The sequence below is a fragment of the Dermochelys coriacea genome, chromosome 1 (assembly GCF_009764565.3).
Source record: "Dermochelys coriacea isolate rDerCor1 chromosome 1, rDerCor1.pri.v4, whole genome shotgun sequence".
Classification (NCBI taxonomy): Eukaryota; Metazoa; Chordata; order Testudines; family Dermochelyidae; genus Dermochelys; species Dermochelys coriacea.
Window position 1 is genome coordinate 30,804,542 of NC_050068.2, and position 20,771 is coordinate 30,825,312.

Sequence of the window (20,771 nt, forward strand, 5' to 3'; positions counted from 1 at the left end):
ATTTATTTTTCCCAACTGTTATTCCCAAAAAAGATTACCTGAAATTACCTAACTGTACAGTCTACATTGAAGAGCAAAAAAAAAAAAAACAAAAAAAACCACCCAATAAAATCCCTTTTTTCTTCTCAGTCAAGGTACTTAATTGAGCTTTGGTAGTTATAAGCATGTCCTCATTTGGGTCCTATCCTGTCTTCATTGCTCATGCATAACTCCCAGGTTGGCTGCAAACAGAGTGTGACTGTACTTCCCGATAATGACGTTTGGTTAGAAGAATGGGTAATTCTATTTTTCAGGGAATTAAATACACGGGTTTTTTTTTGTTGACTAATGGTGGGTGTGTGTGTGTGTGTGTGTGTGTGTGTGAGAGAGAGAGAGAGAGGAGGAGGAGGTATTTCCACCTTTCCTTGAACATACCTAGCCCTCTTGCTGTTACCTATAAAATATACTTTCCACACTTTCTCTCTCCTTTTGTGGCAAGATGAATCCTCACCTACCAGGACAGAAACCTAAGGAGGTTATGGATATAATAATAATAATCTGTAAACATAAATAGATGGATCCAACTATGGACTACTTTCAGACTTATGTTTGCACTCTGACTTCCATAGTTTTAATTGAATATTTTCTAGGCTCCTGTGCAATACCTGTTCTCTGCATGTTTATACAAGGAACAAAGGATTTTTCTTTGCCAAGGGGCCTTCTTTTATTTTGTGTGTAAAGTTCACGGTGGATTTGATTTAAATCAAATTGATTTAAATCACTAGTCAGGAAGACTCGATTTAATCATGGATTTCTACATAAAAGTGCATTCTTGTTGGTTGTTACAACTTTAATACATATTCTTCACAACTCAGAGATAGATGAAGAAAGTCCCAAGCTAATAACATACAGTTGCAGTGCTCATTTGATGCACCTCTAGACCTTTTGGCATAAGAGGATCCTTGGCCCTCTCCGTTGCTCTTGATATGAATATTAATTTGATCTTTCTTTTTCACAGCCCAGTCACTGAAAGAGTTTGCCCGGCTATTGATTGCTGTAGAAGAGGAGAGAAGACGACTTGTAAGTCTGATATAATATACTTTTGTTTCGTTTTGTTTTTTATTTTATTTTTGAAAATACCAAAATTGTTCATGCATCCTGAGAGAACATTCTGAGCTCATCTGTACTTGTAAGATATATCCTATACAAGATTTGCAGCCACTTTAATGAAACATTTGGCTTAAAATATTAGTTTAATTTGATTTGGTAATAACAATACGGCAGTAGTGCAGCTTTTAAATTTGGTGTAATTTTGCTGCTTAGGCTGCCAAGATCAGGAAATTAGCCAGTCTCGAGCTTTCACTGGGTTGAAAGATGCTCAGCAAAGTACTTCATTACAAACCTCAACAAAGTAAGGTTATTACTTTAAAAATACCTTCTTTGCTCTGATGAGAACGCAGCCCGTCCAGAATGGATACTGAAAGAAACGGCAGCAGGGTAGAAGGAATAAATAGAAGTTCATCCTCAAACAATATAAAGTGTTATAGCTCTGTTGACTTCAGTGTAGCTATGACAACTTGTACACTAGCTGAGAATTTGCCCTTGAAGTTTATACTGCAGTATTTTTGATTTAATCTAGTCTTTCTCTTCTTGGTGCTGCATAGATTTTTATTAAATTATTAATAGAAATCCTGGAAGATTTTGTGAAATTTCATATCTACTAAATTTCGTAGATACTAAGGTCAGAAGGGACCATTATGATCATCTAGTTCGACCTCCTGCACAACGCAGGCCAGAGAATCTCACCCACCCACTCCTGCGAAAAATCTCTCACCTATGTCTGAGCTACTGAAGTCTTCAAATTGTGGTTTAAAGACTTCAAGGAGCAGAGAATCCTCCATCAAGTGACCCGTGCCCCATGCTACCGAGGAAGGCGAAAAACCTCCAGGGCCTCTTCCAATCTGCCCTGGAGGAAAATTCCTTCCCGACCCAAATATGGCGATCAGCTAAACCCTGAGCATATAGGCAAGATTCACCAGCAGTAACTCAGATCCCACCCCATCTAACATCCCATCACAGGCCATTGGGCCTATTTACCATGAATAGTTACCCGGATCACTTTTTTTTTCTTTCTTAAAAATAGGAACTATGTTAGCAATTCTCCAATCATATGGTACAACCCCTGAGTTTACAGATTCATTAAAAATTCTTGCTAATGGGCTTGCAATTTCATGTGCCAATTCCTTTAATATTCTTGGATGAAGATTATCTGGGCCCCCCGATTTAGTCCCATTAAGCTGTTTGAGTTTCGCTACTACCTCAGATATGGTAATATCTACCTCCATATCCTCCTTCCCATTTGTCATGCTACCATTATCCCTAAGATCCTCTTTAGCCTTATTAAAGACTGAGGCAAAGTATTTGTTTAGATATTGGGTCATGCCTAGATTATCCTTGACCTCCACTCCATCCTCAGTGTTTAGCAGTCCCACTTCTTCTTTCCTTGTTTTCTTCTTATTTATATGGCTATAGAACCTTTTACTATTGGTTTTAATTACCTTCGCAAGGTGCAATTCTACTTGACTTTTAGCCTGTCTCACTTTATCCCTACATGTTCTGACCTCAATAAAGTAGCTTTTCTTGCTGATCCCTCCCATCTTCCACTCCCTTTATGCTTTCTGCTTTTTCTTAATCACCTCTCTGAAATGCTTGCTCATCCAGCTTGGTCTACAACTCGTGCCTATGAATTTTTTCCCCTTTCTTGGGATGCAGGCTTCGGATAGCTTCTGCAGCTTTCATTTAAAGTAATCCCAGTCCTCCTCTGCCTTTAGATCCATAAGTTCTTCAGTCCAATCCACTTCCCTAACTAATTTCCTTAATTTTTGAAAGTCAGCCCTTTTGAAATCAAAAACCCTAATTGGAGATTTATTTTTTTGTTAATCCTTCCGTTCAGTTTGAACTGAATTAGCTCATGATCACTTGAACCAAGATTGTCCCCTACAATCTTTTCTTTTATGAGGTCCTCACTACTCACCAAAACCAAATTTAAAATGGCATCCCCTCTAGTTGGTTCAGCAACTACTTGATGAAGGAATCCAGCAACTATCGCATCTAGGAAAATCTGAGCCCTATTGTTATTACTAGCACTCATCCTCCAGTCTATATCTGGGAAGTTAGTCTCCCATGATCACGCAGTTTCCATTAGTATTTACTTCATTAATATAAACTTGATTAATATAAAATTTTTTCTTTTAAGAAAAGGCCTGAAAAAGGTTATATTTCCCCCTTTCAGAGCGCTTCAAATGCATGAATATGTTCACATAATTTATTTAAGGAAAAAGCTGAACTTAAAAATCATATTGGCAGTAAGGCCTACTTCACACCTTCCTCAGCTGAAGATCCTGAGAGAAGTGATAAACTGTGTTTCAATACTCAGGAACATACCGAAGAAAGGCAGCCAGGACATGGTTTTCCTCTCCTGCAAAAAATTTTGGAAATTTAAAGAATAAATAAATTCCATTTTGCATTGGGAGAAAACAGAGTCCTTTTGAAATTTTTAGAGAGAGGGGCTACCAACAGTAGCCCACTTGTCAGGGCATTCACCTGGGGTATGGAACATTCATGTTCAAAAACTCAGCCTAATTTGAAACAGGGACTCAAACCCAAGTCTCCCACATTCCAGATCAGTGCCCCAACCACTAAGTTATTGGCTGTTCTGGGTGGGTCCCTCTCAGTCTCCTGTTAAAGTTCTTCCATATCGTGTAAATAATTAAAAATATTCAGTGGAGCAGGGACTCAAACCTGAAATTCCCACATCCCAGATGAGTGCCCTGGCCACTGGACTCGAGATACTTTCCCAATGAAAGTTGAAACAGACAGTTTCCTGTGAAAAGTTTATTCATTTCAACAAAATAGCATTTTCTGAGAAATGAACATTGTGTCAAAATATTCCCAACCAGCTCTGGTAATGAGCAGAATTCCTAGGTTTTCAAAGTCATGCATAAGAATTTAGCTGTGCAACTCCCAACAATATTAATGGGTTTGTGTGGCCAAATTCTTGTGCCTCCCTTTGAAAATTATCTCCACATATAGTAGAACCTCCGAGATACGAACATCTCGGGGATGGAGGTTGTTCATAATTCTGAAATGTAACTCTGAACAAAACATTATAGTTGTTTTTTCAAAAGTTTACAACTGAACTTTGACTTAATACAACTTTGAAACTTTACTATGCAGAAGAAAAATGCTGCTTTCCCTTTATTTTGTAGTTGTCTACATTAAACACAGTACGGTACTGTGTTATCTTTCTTTCTCTCTTTCTCTCTCTCTCTCTCTCTCTCTCTCTCTGTTGCTGACTGATTGCATACGTCTGGTTCCGAATGGAGGTCTGTGGTTGACTGGCCAGTTTGTAACTCTGGTGTTCATAACTCTGAGGTTCTACTGTAATTCACTTTTTTTCAAAATAGCTTTGAACACTGATGCACATTTCTTCTAGCTGCTTAGAAAAATAATGTACATAAACACTAACTCACAAATCATTTAAGATTCCATTGTTGTCCTAATATAGACTTTTAATTTTTTTTAATTTATGGAAACAGTTAAATTATTTTGTTTTAATGAAGTGTATATTTCTTCTTGAAGTACATTTTCTATTGCATTTCACTGAGGGTTTACGCATGTGCACCATGCATCCAGAGCCAGGGAATTTGAAAGTAGTGTCTGCTGGACCACATATATGCACTGGTTTGCCTCAAGGTTTCATCCGAGGTGATAAAGGGCAAGGCAGCCCAACCGTGTTTCCAGTTCATGGAATCATAGACGAATAGAATTGGAAGAGACCTCAGGAGGTCATCTAGTCCAACCCCCTGCTCAGAGCTGGACCAACCTCAACTAAATCATCCCATCCAGAACTTTGTCAAGCTGGGCCTTAAAAACCTCTAAGGTTTTTCCTTCTCATGGGCCAGTTTGGCACTTTCAGTGTCCTCGTCTCTGATGCAGCTTTAAAAACATTGTTGTGCGTAGTTTTAGAATTTTACAATTTATAGTGTTTTTAGCGATTTTTAATAGTATTTTTTGTAGTTTTAGTGATTAGGATGGATACTGGAGATACTGGACTATGCCTAAGACCCCTGGTTTTAAAATCTGTACCTCCTGCCTGCGTTCCTTCTTGGTCAGTGACAAACATCAGTGCTGCCTTTACTGGTTGGGAGAAGCCCACAATGCATCCACATGCAGTATCTGCCTGTCCTTTCCCAGCCGTACCCGAGAAGGCCGGGCTGTCCACCTCCAAAATCGCCTTATGGAAGTCCTCATGAGGCTTCACTCAGACCCATGCCAGAGGACTCATTGTGTACATTAGCCTGAAACAGCCAGGAGTGCACCTGTGGCTACTGAGTCCAGATCTGGCACTGGTTGAGCCACCACTATCTAGTCAGGAGGTAAGGAAGCATGTCCATAAACATGACATTAAGTCTTTCTCAAAACCAAAGAAAGAGGATGCTCCTTCCATGAATTTGAAGTGCATTTTATATGCCTAAACATGAGAAGAATTCCCACAATCAAGGGAATCAGGCAGTCCCGGGTACCGAAGCACAGGTACAATTGACTTTGATTCCTGAGATTCACGATGGGCTCTCACCCATTTCCAAAAAAGGGTTCTTCCCTTTGGACTAACCACTGCTCCCAGAGTCTTCACCAAGGTTTTTTCTGATGTGGCGATCTACATCAGGCATCATGAGGTCCTCGTATTTCCCTATCTAGATGACTGGTTCCTGGCTGCATGATCCAGACTTAAAGCCCAGTTTCAACTTCCATTCCTGCTTAGCCTTCTTTCCATGCCTTGAGGGCAAGTATCAATGTAGGAAAATCAACCTTGGGACCCCACATAAACCTTGGACTTTATAGAGGCCACATCACTTGGTCACAGCATGGACCCCTACCTACTAAGGCAACAGGATCCAGGACACTGCAAGAACTCGTAACTCGCATTGTCACAATCCTATGTCTCTGCCAGGACTTGCCTCTCTCTCTCTCTCCTTTGCCACATGGCTTTGTGTACATACTGCCTTCGCTCAACTCCACCTTCGCTGTCTCCAGATGTGGCTCAAAACAGTTTATGCACCAAAATATCACACCGTGAACTTGATCCTGACAGTTCCCCCCAGGGTGCTCTCATCCCTCCAGCGGTGGACAGAGCCAGGTCATATCTGTGTATGGGTTCCCTTACTCCCCTCCTCCCAGAAAGGATGATCATCATGGATGCATCCTTTGTTAGTTGGGGAGCACACATGGATGATCACATGACACAGGAAACATGGACTCCTTGGGAATCCAGGATGCACATCAACATTGTGGAGCTCCGGGCTGTAAGGAAAGCATGTCAAGCCTTTCTTCCATTCATCCATTCCCATCATGTTCTTATCATGTCGGACAAACCACCCTGTTTTCTACATCAACACAGGGCGGTTTGGGGTTTGAGGTTGACCGCTCTGTTTGCAGAAGCCATCAACCTCTGGAATTGTTGTATCACCCACCAGGTCCTCTTGGCTGCAGCCTATCTCTCAGGGACACAGAACATGATTGCGGACTCTCTCAGCAGGCAGTTTATGATCAACCATGAGTGAGAACTCTATGAATCCGTAGTTCACGACATCTTTAGCTGATGCAGGATGCTGAACAGAGATCTCTTCACCTCCCACGTAAGCACCAAATACAACCTCCAGGAGAAGTCTTGGTCACCACTTTCAAGGCAACATTTTCATACTATCCTGATCAGACCAACTCAACTATGCCTTCCCTCCCCTTCAGCTCCTACCCTGAGTACTCCACAAGATTAGCTGTGACAGAGCAACAGTCCAGACAGTTCTGTTTACCAACCTCCTTCATATGTCAACTTGACCAACATTTCCCATCCCCATCTTCCCCAATATGCTGATGCAGAATGACAGCAAGATCAGAAATTCCAGTCCACAGGTGCTCCATCTTAGAGTATGGTATTTGAATAGGTATCTTCTCTAGAATAGGCGTGTTCCTCAGATATCCAAAACAGTCTCTCCAGCAGCAAGAAAGAGTCTACTTGGCACTGTTACCAGGCCAAGTGGAAATGCTTCACCTCGAGGCCCAACAAAAGGGACTTTCCCCAGTATCTGTGGGGATCCCCCTCTTCCTGGACTACCTCCTGTCCTTGAAGGCATTGGGTCTCGTCCTCCACTCTCTAAATGTCCACCTAGTGGTGATTAGCACCACCTACCCCCCCATGGAAGGGCGCTCCATCTTTACACAACCACTAACTGTTAGGTTTTAGAAGGGCCGCATCAGAACCTTCTCAACAATCTTGCCTGCCTCCACCTACTGGGATATGGTCTTATTACGCACGAGAACCCAGGCTTTGACCACAGCCTCCCTCCACAATGTGTTGCTTTGGGACATATGCAGAGCGGCCCCATAGAGTTCAGTGCACACCTTTGCCATACACTACACCTTAGTACAGGACTCGGCGGTAAATGCCTTATTCAGCAGGCAGTCCTCCACTCAACCATTCCATCTTCATCGTCACACCCTGCTCCGACTTAGGTATTGCTTGTTAATCACCCTCAGTGGAATACAATAGGGATCATCACTTGAAGAAGAAGAGGTTACTTATCTGTTACTGGAGGTTCTTCCATATGTGTGGTCCCTATCTGTATTCCACTTCTTGCCATCCTTCCCCTTTGTTACGGGTCTGTTGGTTTTGTGGTGGAGAAGGAATTGGAGATGTGTTGGTCCGTCCTGCCCTTTATCACCTTGGGTGAAACCATGAGGCAAACCAGGGCGCATGCACAGACCAGGGGACATTACTTTCAAATTATTTGGCTCCAGATGCATTGTGCGCATGCATAAACACTCGGTGGACTACAGCTAGGGACCACACCTCTCAAAGAACTTCCAGTTACAGGTAAGTAACCTCCTCTTCCAAAATAATATCCAGTGGTACCATGTGACACTGCATGACAACCTACATTTTCTAGGGCTGTCAAACCATTAAAAAATTAATCATGATTAATCGCATGATTATCGCACTGTTAATAATAGAATACCATTTATTTAAGTATTTTGGATGTTTTTTACATGTTCAGATATATTGATTTCAATTAAACACAGAATACAAAGTTTACATGCTCACTTATATTTTTGATTACAAATATTTGCACTGTAAAAAAAAATTTTTCAATTCACCTAATACATACTGTAGTGCAATCTCTTCATCATGAAAGTTGAACATACAAATGTAGAATTATGTACAAAAAAACTGCATTCAAAAATAAAACAATGTAAAACGTCAGAGCCTACAAGTCCACTCAGTCCTACTTCTTGCTCAGCCAATCGCTCAGACAAATAAGTTTGTTTACATTTGCAGGAGATAATGCTGCCCACGTCTTGTTTACAATGTCATCTGAAGGTGAGAACAGGCTCTGAAGCCGGCACTGTTGTAGCCGGCATCGCAAGATATTTCTGTGCCAGATGTGCTAAAGATTCATATGTCCTTTCATGCTTCAACCCATTCCAGAAATGCGTCCATGCTGATGACAGGTTCTGCTCGATAACGATCCAGAGCAGAGCAGATCGATGTATGTTCATTTTCATCATCTGAGTCAGGGGCCACCAGCAGAAGGTTGATTTTTGTTTTTGATGGTTTGGATTCTGTAGTTTCTGCATTGGAGTGTTGCTCTTTCAAGACATCTGAAAGCATTCTCCACACCTAGTGCCTCTCAGATTTTGGAAGGCATTTCAGATTCTTATATCTTGGATCAAGTACTGTATCTATCCTTAGAAATCTCACATTGGTACCTTCTTTGCATTTTGTCAAATCTGCTGTGAAAGTGTTCTTAAAATGAACATGTGCTGGGTCATCTTCCGAGACTGCTATAGCATGAAATATATGTCAGAATGCAGGTAAAATAGAACAGAAGACGTACAATTCTCCCCCAAGGAGTTCAGTACAAATTTAATTAACTCATTTTTTTAACGAGCGTCGTCAGCATGGAAGCATGTCCTCTGGAATGGTGGCTGAAGCATGAAGGGGCATATGAATGTTTAGCATATCTGGCACGTATAATACCTTGGAAGCCAGCTACAAAAGTGCAATGAGAATGGCCTGTTCTCACTTTGAGGTGACATTGTAAATAAAAAGCAGTCTGCAGTATCTCCTGTAAATGTAAATAAACTTGTGTGTTTTAGGTTTTGTTTTTGAGTGCAGTTATGTAACAAAAAACAAAATCTACATTTGTAAATTACACTTTCACAATAAAGAGATTGCACTATAATACTTGTATGAGGTGAATTGAAAAATACTATTTATTTTGTTTATCATTTTTACAGTACAAATATTTGTAATAAAAATAATATAAAGTGAGCACTGTACATTTTGTATTCTGTGTTGTAATAGAAATCAATATATTTGAAAATATAGAAAAACATCCAAAATATTTAATAAATTTAGATTGATATTCTATTGTGTAACAGTACGATTAATCACGATTAATTTTTTTAATCTCAGTTCATTTTTTTGTTAATCATGCGAGTTAACTGCAATTAATCAAAAGCCCTAATATTTTCTTTTAGAAAGCCAGATCTATGTCTCTTGTACTTTTGATTTTATTTAAAAATTGAGCCATAGTCATTCTTCTTAACTCTGTTGTATTGTTAGGACAATTAAATGAACATGCAGTGGTTCTTCATTTTCCAGGTTGTAAAATGGAAATGCTTTTCTGCTTCACAAAAGTATTGTGATGATAACATTTATTAGTAATTGTGAGGTTTATGGATGCTAAGGTTATGGAGGTCATTTAGGTACCTACATAGATTTTTATACTCAAGTGTACTTACTCTATAGACTTACTTGTGGAGATTTACTTTCTTTTTTCTGAGCAGAGGTGAACGTAAGCACATGATTAAATGTTTTCTGAACTGGGTTCTATATGTACAGGCTAACTTGTGTGCTAATAATTTGAGTAACCACAGGATATGGTGAGTGAGTTTCCATGCTCAGACAATAGCTTTCCCTCTATGGTAACAAAAATGAAAAAAGTCTCTGTTTTCAGGCTGTTAGGTCTATAGTAGATATTATAGAGATTACAAATGCAGCTCTAATTTAGAATTTTTCATCTGTTAGGTTGAATACAAAGCTTAAAATGAGTGAATAGATTTTAAAAAAACCCTACAAATATGAGATCAACTTCTAGTCTGTTTTCACTGAAGTCAATCATAAACTAAGGAGAACTCATTTTAAATCAAGGAAAAGTGACGCATTATGGAAAGAAGTGTAAAACTCAGTGATGGGATTTTTATATACCATAAAAGATTAACCACCTCAAGAAACATCCAGCTAACTTGTCTGTTTGTTTTCCTTCCTTGTAGAAATAATTGTGTAATCTTGAAAAAATCTCCCATTTAAATTGGGAAATTATTAATCCAGGAAGAGGTTTACAATAGGTTCTGTGATTCTCATGAATAACTGAGAGCAAACTTGCCTCTGAGTGTTCATCTGCTGTAAATCAGAATTTGCCATTTTAAAATATTAGTGTTGTGTGCAATTTTAAATTTAATACTTTGCACTGTAATTGTGTAATTTTTTTCTCTCTGTCTTGGAGAGAAGTGAGAGGAAGAATAGAAGGTGAATGTTTCGAGTTCATCATTTTACCAGTTCACCACATGTTGAATTACTTCTTTAAAGCAGGTCCTGGATGAATAACTTTCCAAATTAAATTGAAGATTATTTTAAGGTGATTCTGTAGGAGAAGAGAGAACAATAAAGAGAAATGAAGGTTTTATTTCTAAAGCTGGTTAATCTTTCGTAGTATATAAAGCTACCTTCACTGGTTTTTATCCTCCTTTCCAAATGAGTCACTTCTTTTTGCCTTAAAACCTTCCTGGGCTCTCCAGTTTACAATTGGCTTTCTCCATAAAGTGTTTCATATATATTGTATAGGATGAACACTACATAAAAAATAAAATTGTATTTTTTATTGTTCTTTGCAGGCTAAACAAACAAAAGGTTAGTGGACAAGAGAGAGTTAGAATTTAATGCCCCGATTCTTCAATGGAATCTTTTAGTCCGACACCAGAGGGCTTTATTTGGATTCAAAAGCTGTGCCAGCAGATTCCGATGCAGGAACATGGCCTTGGTCTTTAATTTCCCCCTTATGTAGAAATTTTCTATACGTGCTTCTTAATTTAAAAATATAAAATGTGCAAGGGAATTAAATAACCTAAGTGGAATAATTAAAACCAATAGTTTGAGTAATATGTTTAGATTCTAATTTTTTATTGAATAGTGGCTTTTTAAAGTGACTAACCACTATCACTCTCAGCAATAGAGTTCAACTGCAGATAATACCACAGATGATTATTAATGTAAAGGTATCACATTGTCTTTCTTGGTGGTAGAGTAGCATTCAACTATTTTATACTGTTCTTGACTAAACTTGTTGTACCACAGTTCTGTTTGTTCTCTCGAAACTGCATGCAGGTACAATAAGTCACCCCTGTACACAGTATGTAAACGGCCTACAGTTATCTAGCAAGTAATACTGGGACAAGAGGATAATTCACCATAATTGGGAAAGTTCTTATTTTTAAACAGTTTATGCATTGTCATTGGGGGACAGTTTAACATTTTGGGGGTTAAAGTTCTTAATCTATCCCCATATAATAGATAAATACACTAAAATTTTAATAATTTCATTAAGGGACGTGGGGTTCAGAGAAGCTAGAGAAATTACTGTAATATACATTGCATAAGCAGCAATTCTGCATAGTTCCCCTCATTACAATTGTCAGTATGGTAACTCTGTTCTGCAGGGACAAACTTTAGAGATGAAAGGTAGCTTATGCTTCCTGGCTTTGTCCTCTCTGTTTAGAATGCCAGGAGTGGTACTACAACTGATGGCAGTATGGTGATGGTGGTCTTTTCGATAGAGGTGCTTTCCATGAGGAGTTGTATTTAGACTTCACATAGCCATGTCATAGTAACAGACAGTGGCCCTAGTACTACTCATAGTCATGCTTAAGTACTTTGCTGATTTGGGGCCTTCATTTCCTGAGCACCTAGACTCCTAAACGATTTAAAATATACTCATACAAACACTCTCCCCTCCTCTCCCCCAAATGGCTACTTAATGCAAATACAATCTTGGCCGTATCAGAGAAAACTGAAGCCTACTAAATTGGAGCATAAGATGATATAATGAATATCCCAGATAACTGGAAAAAGGCTAAAGTAGTGCCCATCTTTAAAAAAGGGAAGGAGGAGGATCTGGGGAACTACAGGACAGTCAGCCTCACCTCAGTCCCTGGAAAAATCATGGAGCAGGTCCTCAAGGAATCATTTCTGAAGCACTTGGAGGAGAGGGAAGTCATCAGGAACAGTTAGCATGGATTCACCAAGGGCAGGTCATGCCTTTCCTTCTATGGTGAGATAACTGGCTCTGTGGATGAGGGGAAAGCAGTGGGCACGTTATTCCTGGACTTTGGCAAAGCTTTTAATATGGTCTCCCACAGTATTCTTGCCAGCAAGTTAAAGTAGTATGGGCTGGATGAATGGACTATAAGGTGGATAGAAAGCTGGCTAGATTGTCGGGCTCAATGGGTAGTGATCAATGGCTCCATGTCTAGTTGGCAGCTGGTATTAAGTGGAATGCCCCAAGAGTCGGTCCTGTGGCTGGTTTTATTCAATATCTTTATTAATGATTTGGAGGATGGCGTGGATTGCACCTTCAGCAAGTTTGCAGATGACACTAAACTGGGAGCAGTGGTAGATACGCTGGAGGGGAGGGATAGGATACAAAGTGACTTAGACAAATTAGAGGATTGGGCCAAAAGAAATCTGATGAGGTTCAACAATGACAAGTGCAGAGTCCTGCACTTAGGACGGAAGAATCCCCTGCCCTGCTACAGGCTAGGGACCGAGCGGGTAGGCAGAAGTCCTGCAGAAAAGGACCTAGGAGTTACAGTGGACGAGAAGCTGGATACGAGTCAACAGTGTGCCCTTGTTACCAAGAAGGCTAGGGGCATTTTGGGCTGTATAAGTAGGAGCAGTGCTTGCAGATCAAGGGGCGTGATCATTCCCCTCTATTTGGCATTGGTGAGGCCTCATGTGGAGTACTGTGTCCAGTTTTAGGCCCCACACTACAAGAAGGATGTAGAAAAATTGGAAAGAGTACAGCGAAGGGCAACAAAAATGATTAGGGGGCTGGAGCACATGACTTATGAGGAGGAGCTGAGGGAACTGGGATAATTTAGGCTGCAGAAGAGAAGAATGAGGGGGGATTTGATAGCTGCTTTCAACTACCTAAAAGCGGGTTCCAAAGAGGATGGATCTCGATTGTTCTCAATAGTACCAGATGACAGAGTGAGGAATAATGGTCTCAAGTTGCAGTGGGGGAGGTTTAGGTGGGATATTAGGAAAAACTTTTTCACTAGGAGGGTGGTGAAGCACTGGAATGCATTACCTAGGGAGGTGGTGGAATCTCCTTCCTTAGAGGTTTGTAAGGTCACGCTTGACAAAGGCCTGGCTGGGATGATTTAGTTGGGAATTGGTCCTGCTTTGAGCAGGGGGTTGGACTAGATGACCTCCTGAGGTCCCTTCCAACACTCATATTCTATGAATAAATTTCTTGATTTATAAGGTAATATATCATTGCTATAGGGAATTAGAAATAAAAAAAAATCAAGGGTATGTTGTCTTTGTCTTTAAAATATTGATTTGTATTTCATTAGTTTGCTGGATGATGCCTTGAACCCCTGCTGTAATAAGAACGGTTGTGGTAGAGCTAGAGGTCCCAGTCACGCTTATGGTCCAATTGTGCTAGATTCTGAGCAAACACTTTGCAAGAGACTCCCTGCCTAACAAGCTTACAATCTAATTGTGTAACTTCAGAACTTCCTTTTTAATTTTCCGGCTTCTGAGGAAACAAGGTGCTTTATGCAGAGGTGTTATATTTCTGGTCCCTCTGCTGAAAAGCATTCACACAACACAGGAAACGAACTAATCTGCAGCTTAGTGATGAAATGATTGTAGAAGAGACTGAGCCAACTGCCTTACAAACTTCTGGTTGGACGTGAGACTCTTCAGGCGTTCCCCGTTTTTGTGTGCCTCCCTCTGACCAGAAAGATGTTCTGTATAACATGAATAAAATCTTATCTTGTGACATAGTTATATTACAGAACGTCCTTGGGACTACAGTAGTTCAGTATTATGACCCTTTATGGAGAAACTTGTCATGTCATTTTACAGCTTCCTTTTAATTCGATGAAGTGTGACAGTTAGGCATTAAAAGACAATTTTGCTTCACTAACTGTTTGATGTATAGGACTATAGAATGACAGATGTTCACTTTACACATGACCATTACTTGCTAATGTTTTAATTTTCTTTTGTATTGTAATTTATACTATTACTATGTAAAGGGTGGCATTAACAAGCCAGTGTGTGTGCATCAGACTTCCATGTTGAAAGTCATGCATTCATATCATATGTTTACATCTTGTCTGAAGCACTTTGATAATTGCCTGTTAAACTCCTCGTAAGGAAAATAATAACAGTTTTGTTTATATGAATGCAAAGTACTAACTGGTCTGTTGGAGTGTTGTTCCAGCTGAAGGTGTATATTAATAACTTAATCTTCAAGAAAACACGCTGATGCAGAGGGACCAATCTTCCATTTTACTAATTTTACATTCAAAAATAAAAAATACTGATTTACAAGCCCATTTCTTTTCTTTAACCAGATAATGAAACAATAACAAAATTGTTAGGAAAGATGTTCAGTTTGAAATACTGGAGGTTAGAATTAAAGAAAGCCATGTGTCTTACAGAAGGGAGAAATTCTGTCATTTGAAGATTTGCTATTTTAATTGTCAGCAGTTTAGTAGAGCAGTAACTACCATCCTTAAATTTCCTTAATCTTCTTTAGTCTTTCATTTGCTTTCAGGAAGACTAATTAGCAGGCCCAGAAATAGAAAAAATGAAATTTTCACTTTCCATTGTATACATCCTTATCAGGGTATCAGTCCTGGTTTTGGTTGTTAAATTAATGATCCCTACATATGGGGAAGAATCTTGATTATTTCCAAGGACATTAGGTTTTGCAAGTTGTCCATCCCTAGTAATAAGAGATCTAATTTATCTCTACTGTTTTTCCACTGAAGTCAGCAGTATTCTACATGGGAATTGTGAAATAATGGCCTCCAATTCCTAATGAATCATTAGGGAACGCTAGAGATGCAATAATTTAGTTTCATGTGACTACTTTGTCTATTTCTGGGAATTGTATTTTAAATAATTTCTTTCCACTCTTATGGACTTTACTGATCACGTCTATGGTGTGTTTTGGTTAAGTAAATGATATACATTGTGGAGGTAAGATATTCATTACTTATGCTTCCCTTTTCATTTGATGTTATTAAACTTTATAATAAATAGTGTTTTATTACTCACGGTACATTTCTAATTCTTTTTTTCCTTTTGTAGGATTAATGCTATGTTTACACAAGAATAGATAGGTTGGTTCATGCTACTGATTTCTGCATGCAACTCCTCATTCCTGAATTCCCTTGACAATTGAAGCAGTGATTAGATTATATTGTGTTGTCAGTGTAAACCCCTGATTATTTCTGAAAGGTTACCAGATGCTGCACTGCAGAAGATCTCCCTTAATTGTGAAATTCCTTGCCATTTACCCATTTATTGTGTGATCTTGGAATGCTGATGAGTGTCTGGGTGGGGGATGGGATGTAATGGCTTCCCTCTTTGATGTTATAAAAGACAGGCCTTGCCCTACTGAGTCAGATCTGTCATCTATCTAGTTAGGGATCCTGTCTTTGGCAATGGGCAGCATGAGATATTTCAGGGAAAGGTACAAGAAATCCTGTGGTGGACAATTATGAAATAATCTACCCAAAGGTGAAGCTTCTTCCTAACTCCTGTCATTTAGTCACCGATAAGCTTCATCATCTTAATGTATACGCAGTGTGCCTCAGGCAGCCCTTGTCCAGGATTCATCACCGAATTTGGTCCACTGGTTGGTTCATTAGCTTCTCCGGCTCAGGCTGGGTACTGATGGGGTGTGTGATGTGAACGCTGATCCATGCTTCCCCCCATAACCTTCATGCTTCAGGCATATCTTTTGGCTGCTTTACAAAAAAAAAAAATCCTACCTGTGAATGTTCTCATTATGGTACTGTAACTACCCTGATGAAAGAGGACTGCTGGCATCTCCACCTCTGCAAGGGAAAGGCCTCAAGTTATTCATTAGCATCAAGAACTGCACTTTACAAAGTAAATGAATTATTTAAACCAGTGTTCATGCATCGGTGCATAACAGCAGGGATCACAGGATATAGCATGTCCCAGAATAATGAAAAAAGAAAAGGAGTACTTGTGGCACCTTAGAGACTAACAAATTTATTTGAGCATAAGCTTTTGTGAGCTACAGCTCACTTCATCAAATAAATTTGTTAGTCTCTAAGGTGCCACAAGTACTCCTTTTCTTTTTGCAGATACAGACTAACATGGCTGCTACTCTGAAACCAGAATAATGAAGTGAGCCCTGTATTTGATGCAACCTACTGTTTCTGTCAGAAGGTTATTTACTGTTCATTCCATACATGCTGCTTGTGTTGCTCAGCATTAAAAGGGGGTAAATCATAAAATGCTATCTACTAGTACCCTGAGATTGTAAAGCACACATCTGGCATTGGGTTTTTACAAAAAAATATAATCCTTAAAGTAACTAAGATATTACAGTCTATTGTAATGCTTCCAAATATTTTAGTATTGATTTCAGTGGTCATCACTTCTCATTCTGACTGTGTATCATGAAATCAGCTTTTAATATGTTAGCTACATATGAAGCTGCAACAGCATGAAGAAAATGGTTGTTCTTGAGGGAATTAGTATTATTTCTATCAGATCATTAGATTTATAAAAGTGCTTAAGGAAGAACACATAGTGAAATCAGATTTCATAGTTAACGCCTCATTAAAGACCTACACACACGACTAGAATTTTGGGCACACTGTGTGCTGTGCAGCTAGTTGAAGCAAAATTCTGTAGCAAGGACCCCTGAGTTTCTGTGGCAGACTGGAAATTGTAAACTATAGCTTCATCTAAATAATTGAAGTTCTTACTGAGCTCACCATAAAAGTGAATAGTAAAACAGTACTGAATTATTCTGTTAGTTTGATATTAAATTTATTTTACTATGCCCCTAACCTTTTCATTTTCAGCATGCTGCTGTAGGTTTTTGAATTCGTCGGGGCGGGGAGCTGAATTCTGATTTTTTGCAGGTCAGGTTCAGGACAGTCGCACAGGGGTTGGATTCTTTTGCTCAGAATATCACAGTGAAATAGTTTAATATTGATATTTCTTCATCATGCTATGGTTCACAGACCTATTACAATGGAGTAGCTTAGGAACAGAACCAGACCAACAAGAGAATGCCTCACCTCCTAAACTTCCCTCCAGTTTTTTGATGCTTCGCAGTAGCTAGCAGCTTAACCAGACCTCCCGGCTGCATGGCTGTTCTGAGGGAAATTCCAAACTTTACTTTAAATTTGACTAACATTTGGGCTCACTAATGTCTGTCTAATTCCTAGCTCCTTCCCAGATCTGCAGGAAGGAGACTGTTCTTTCTCAATTAGTATAAAAATCCAGTGTTTTAAAGAGCACTGGCAGTCACAGGGAGGAAAAGTTATGTTGCCTGTACTGAAATCTTCTAGGCAACCACATGACCAACAATACATAAGTTCACCAGTTTCTACATGTTGGTCATCTAGCATTAGCCAATAGCATTTTTTGGAAGACATCTTCTTTATAACTCAGTGGAGAAGGAAGATGGATGCTCTATATTATAATCTCATTTAAAGGATGATCTTGCTTCCTATTCCTTTGTATCAGATCTGTGGACCTTAGCACAATGAAAAGGAAAATTCATCAGTGCTTACCTGAAAATTTCTTTTTGGAATAAAAAGGTCCACAGATCATGCCCACTTTGGATACAAATTATGGGGATTTCCCATGCTCTGCAGCAGGAGAAACTGTGCTTTTTTAGGAATTTAGGAAAGTAGGATGCATTATCCTGTCTCTGGAATTTTTCTCCACTGGAAGAAATGTTATAGTCCAATGTCCAATATTACATTCAGGGTATTTCCAGCAGAATTGGGACCTCAATCTTGCCACTCAATCTTCCCCGATGAAGCTTAAGCAAATCTGAGATTAAAAGGATTGGGGCGCCAGGATCTTTAATACAATTCAAGCCTTCTTTGACAAGTCAGACTCTCTCGGGGAACAATAGGTAATTAGGGCGACTTTGAAGGAGGTCCATCACTGGTACTTAGCTATATGAATTATCATAAGGCAATTGCCTGTTCCTCCACCATTCACAGATGATTTGCTATACATTTCAAAGAGAGATGAATACAGCAATATCCCCTGTTTACAATTCATTTAAATGTTAGGCTGTTCTTTTGATCTCTGAATTATCAGAATTCAGCATAGACAGGGACTGTTGATTACATGTTTACCACTACCCATAGATGTGTAAATACACAAAAACACAAACATTATCTCCCCATATATCTTTAAGGGTTTAATTCGAGTCATTCATCCTGCAGGATGCGTAACTTTTCTGGCTATGCGTCACAACATCAATGTACATTTCTTTATTGAACAATTACATTCTGCTTCCCTAATATAAACACAACCCTAAATATATCACTCCTCTACTCTGATATTCCACTACTACCTCACAAACTGGCTTGATGATGAAGAAAGCTCATTGGTTAACAGTACTCAACCCTACAGGCTGTCCAGCCAGCTAATGGACAGGTTATCTGAAAGTGTATATAGTATGAAATCATTACTTTTTCTATCAACCGTTTTTGCCAGGGATGCCTCAGTGTAGTTTCTGTTTTCAGAATGTGATATACATTTGCACAATATATGCTGATGTAGACTTGCAATTGGGTCTGTTGACAAGAAAAATATGGAAGATGTAACCATGCTATCACAAGGTAGGTTAAGGTTATTCCTGAGTAATTTAATTTCCTTGTACATTTAAGTTCAAGGACACTGTTCATTTGTTAATACGAGGCTTGCTGGGATATGGAATTGCAGTTGCAAAAAATTCAGTGTTTGTGTCCAAATGTGAGGCTGTAAAAAGCACTTTTGCCTTGTATTTAAAGGATTCCAAGTTTTTGTTGTTCTTCAGCCTTAACAGTAGTTACATTCTTTGTGAAAATCATGATAGCCAACATAGCTTGCTTTGTTCTTTTTATGTCTGAAGAGTCTAATCTGCTTTCATTAAAGGGGACAAAACTTCCCTTTGACTTCAATGGAAGGCAGCTTTGGGCCCGGTAAGGTCACGTGGTCTGGCACCTGAAACACATTTATTCACTTGCACAAAAGCAAAAAAAGGTTGACTTGTTCTGAAAACATTCAGGATAGTGAGCCAGATATACTAGTGTCATACAATATGCTTTGAAAACATTTAAATATAACCTTGTTCCAAAATGACTAAATTAAAGCAGTCATTTCTGGACATATAATTGCAACACAAAGCATGCTGACAAGGGGTGTAGTGAAACTGCTTTCTTAGTTTTAAAATGAAATATTAAAGCCACTAGACAACCATTGGCCGCATGCAATTCACCTAGGGTCAAACTGTGGCCTAAGGCTCTTGCACCAACCAGTAACAGAGTGAAAAGTGGATACTGGGAGGGGGAGAGAAGCTTCTGCAGGTTTTCTAGACCTCTTTGTATGTAGAGTCTTGGAGGGCAGATGTGATGCGTATGTGGAGCTTTGGCTCTCCATTTACCTGGTGGATTGGTAGAAGTAATCTATCCCAGGTATAGGCTTGGCATAGATTACTTCCTTCTGCTTCACATTAGGTAGGCTTGGCAGAATTTTATTTTATTTTTTTATAGTTTAAATGGATATCAATGTTTATTTTTATAATTTTGTTTTTATTTTTATCAGTTTACATTTTCACCATTCTGGGAAATTTTGGGGCATATGTCAAGATCAAAATACACAAAGCAAATATCCTTAAATCAAACTCTAATAAGTTCTCAAGCAACATTGTTCTTATTTTTTCCTATCTGTACATTTCAGTTATTATTGAGGGAAATATTTTTCCCCAAGTTTGAGTGTGTGTGGTGAAATAGACATTTACCAATAAAAATCTGATCCTTTTCAGTCAAAGAATGGGGTAAGGGGACCAGGAAGTGGAAGACTGGCAGTCCTCCTGGGGGAGCACAAATCCACAATTTGGTATTTAACCCTCCCCCCCCATGACAATTTTCCTATTAAATGCATTGGGATAATATTATGGATTATATACAATTATGTATTCTATATCTTTGGTATAGGTAGTGTCCACACTGAAGTGCTACAGCAGCACAACTGTGCTATGGACAGAGGTGAAAGTAAGCCAGTACGCCCCGGTACGGCGTACCGGTGTGGATCGACTTTCCCAGGCGCTATTTAAAGGGCCTGTGACTCCCAGCAGCAGCTGGAGCCCCCAGCCCTTTAAATTGCTGCCAGAGCCCCACTGCCGGAACCCTGGGGTAGTGGCGGTGGGACTGGAGTGGCAATTTAAAGGGCCCGGGGCGGTAGCGATGGCCGAGACCTGGGTCCTTTATGTTGTCCCTGGAGCCCTGCCACTGCTTCCCCAGGGCTCTCTCAGGCTCCGGGGATGATTTAAAGGGCCCAGCGCGGTAGTGGCGGCCGGAGCCCTGGGGAAGCGGCGGCGGGG

General features: G+C 39.5%; 1 protein-coding gene across 1 annotated transcript in view; it reads left to right on the forward strand.

Annotated features, from left to right (window-relative positions):
• The window catches only part of ARHGAP42 (Rho GTPase activating protein 42), a 306,489-nt gene that overhangs the window by 89,853 nt on the left and 195,865 nt on the right, over positions 1 to 20,771 (forward strand). Inside the window, 1 exon segment of the mRNA XM_043504183.1 lies at positions 998 to 1,059. Within this exon segment, the coding sequence (XP_043360118.1) occupies positions 998 to 1,059 (62 nt within the window).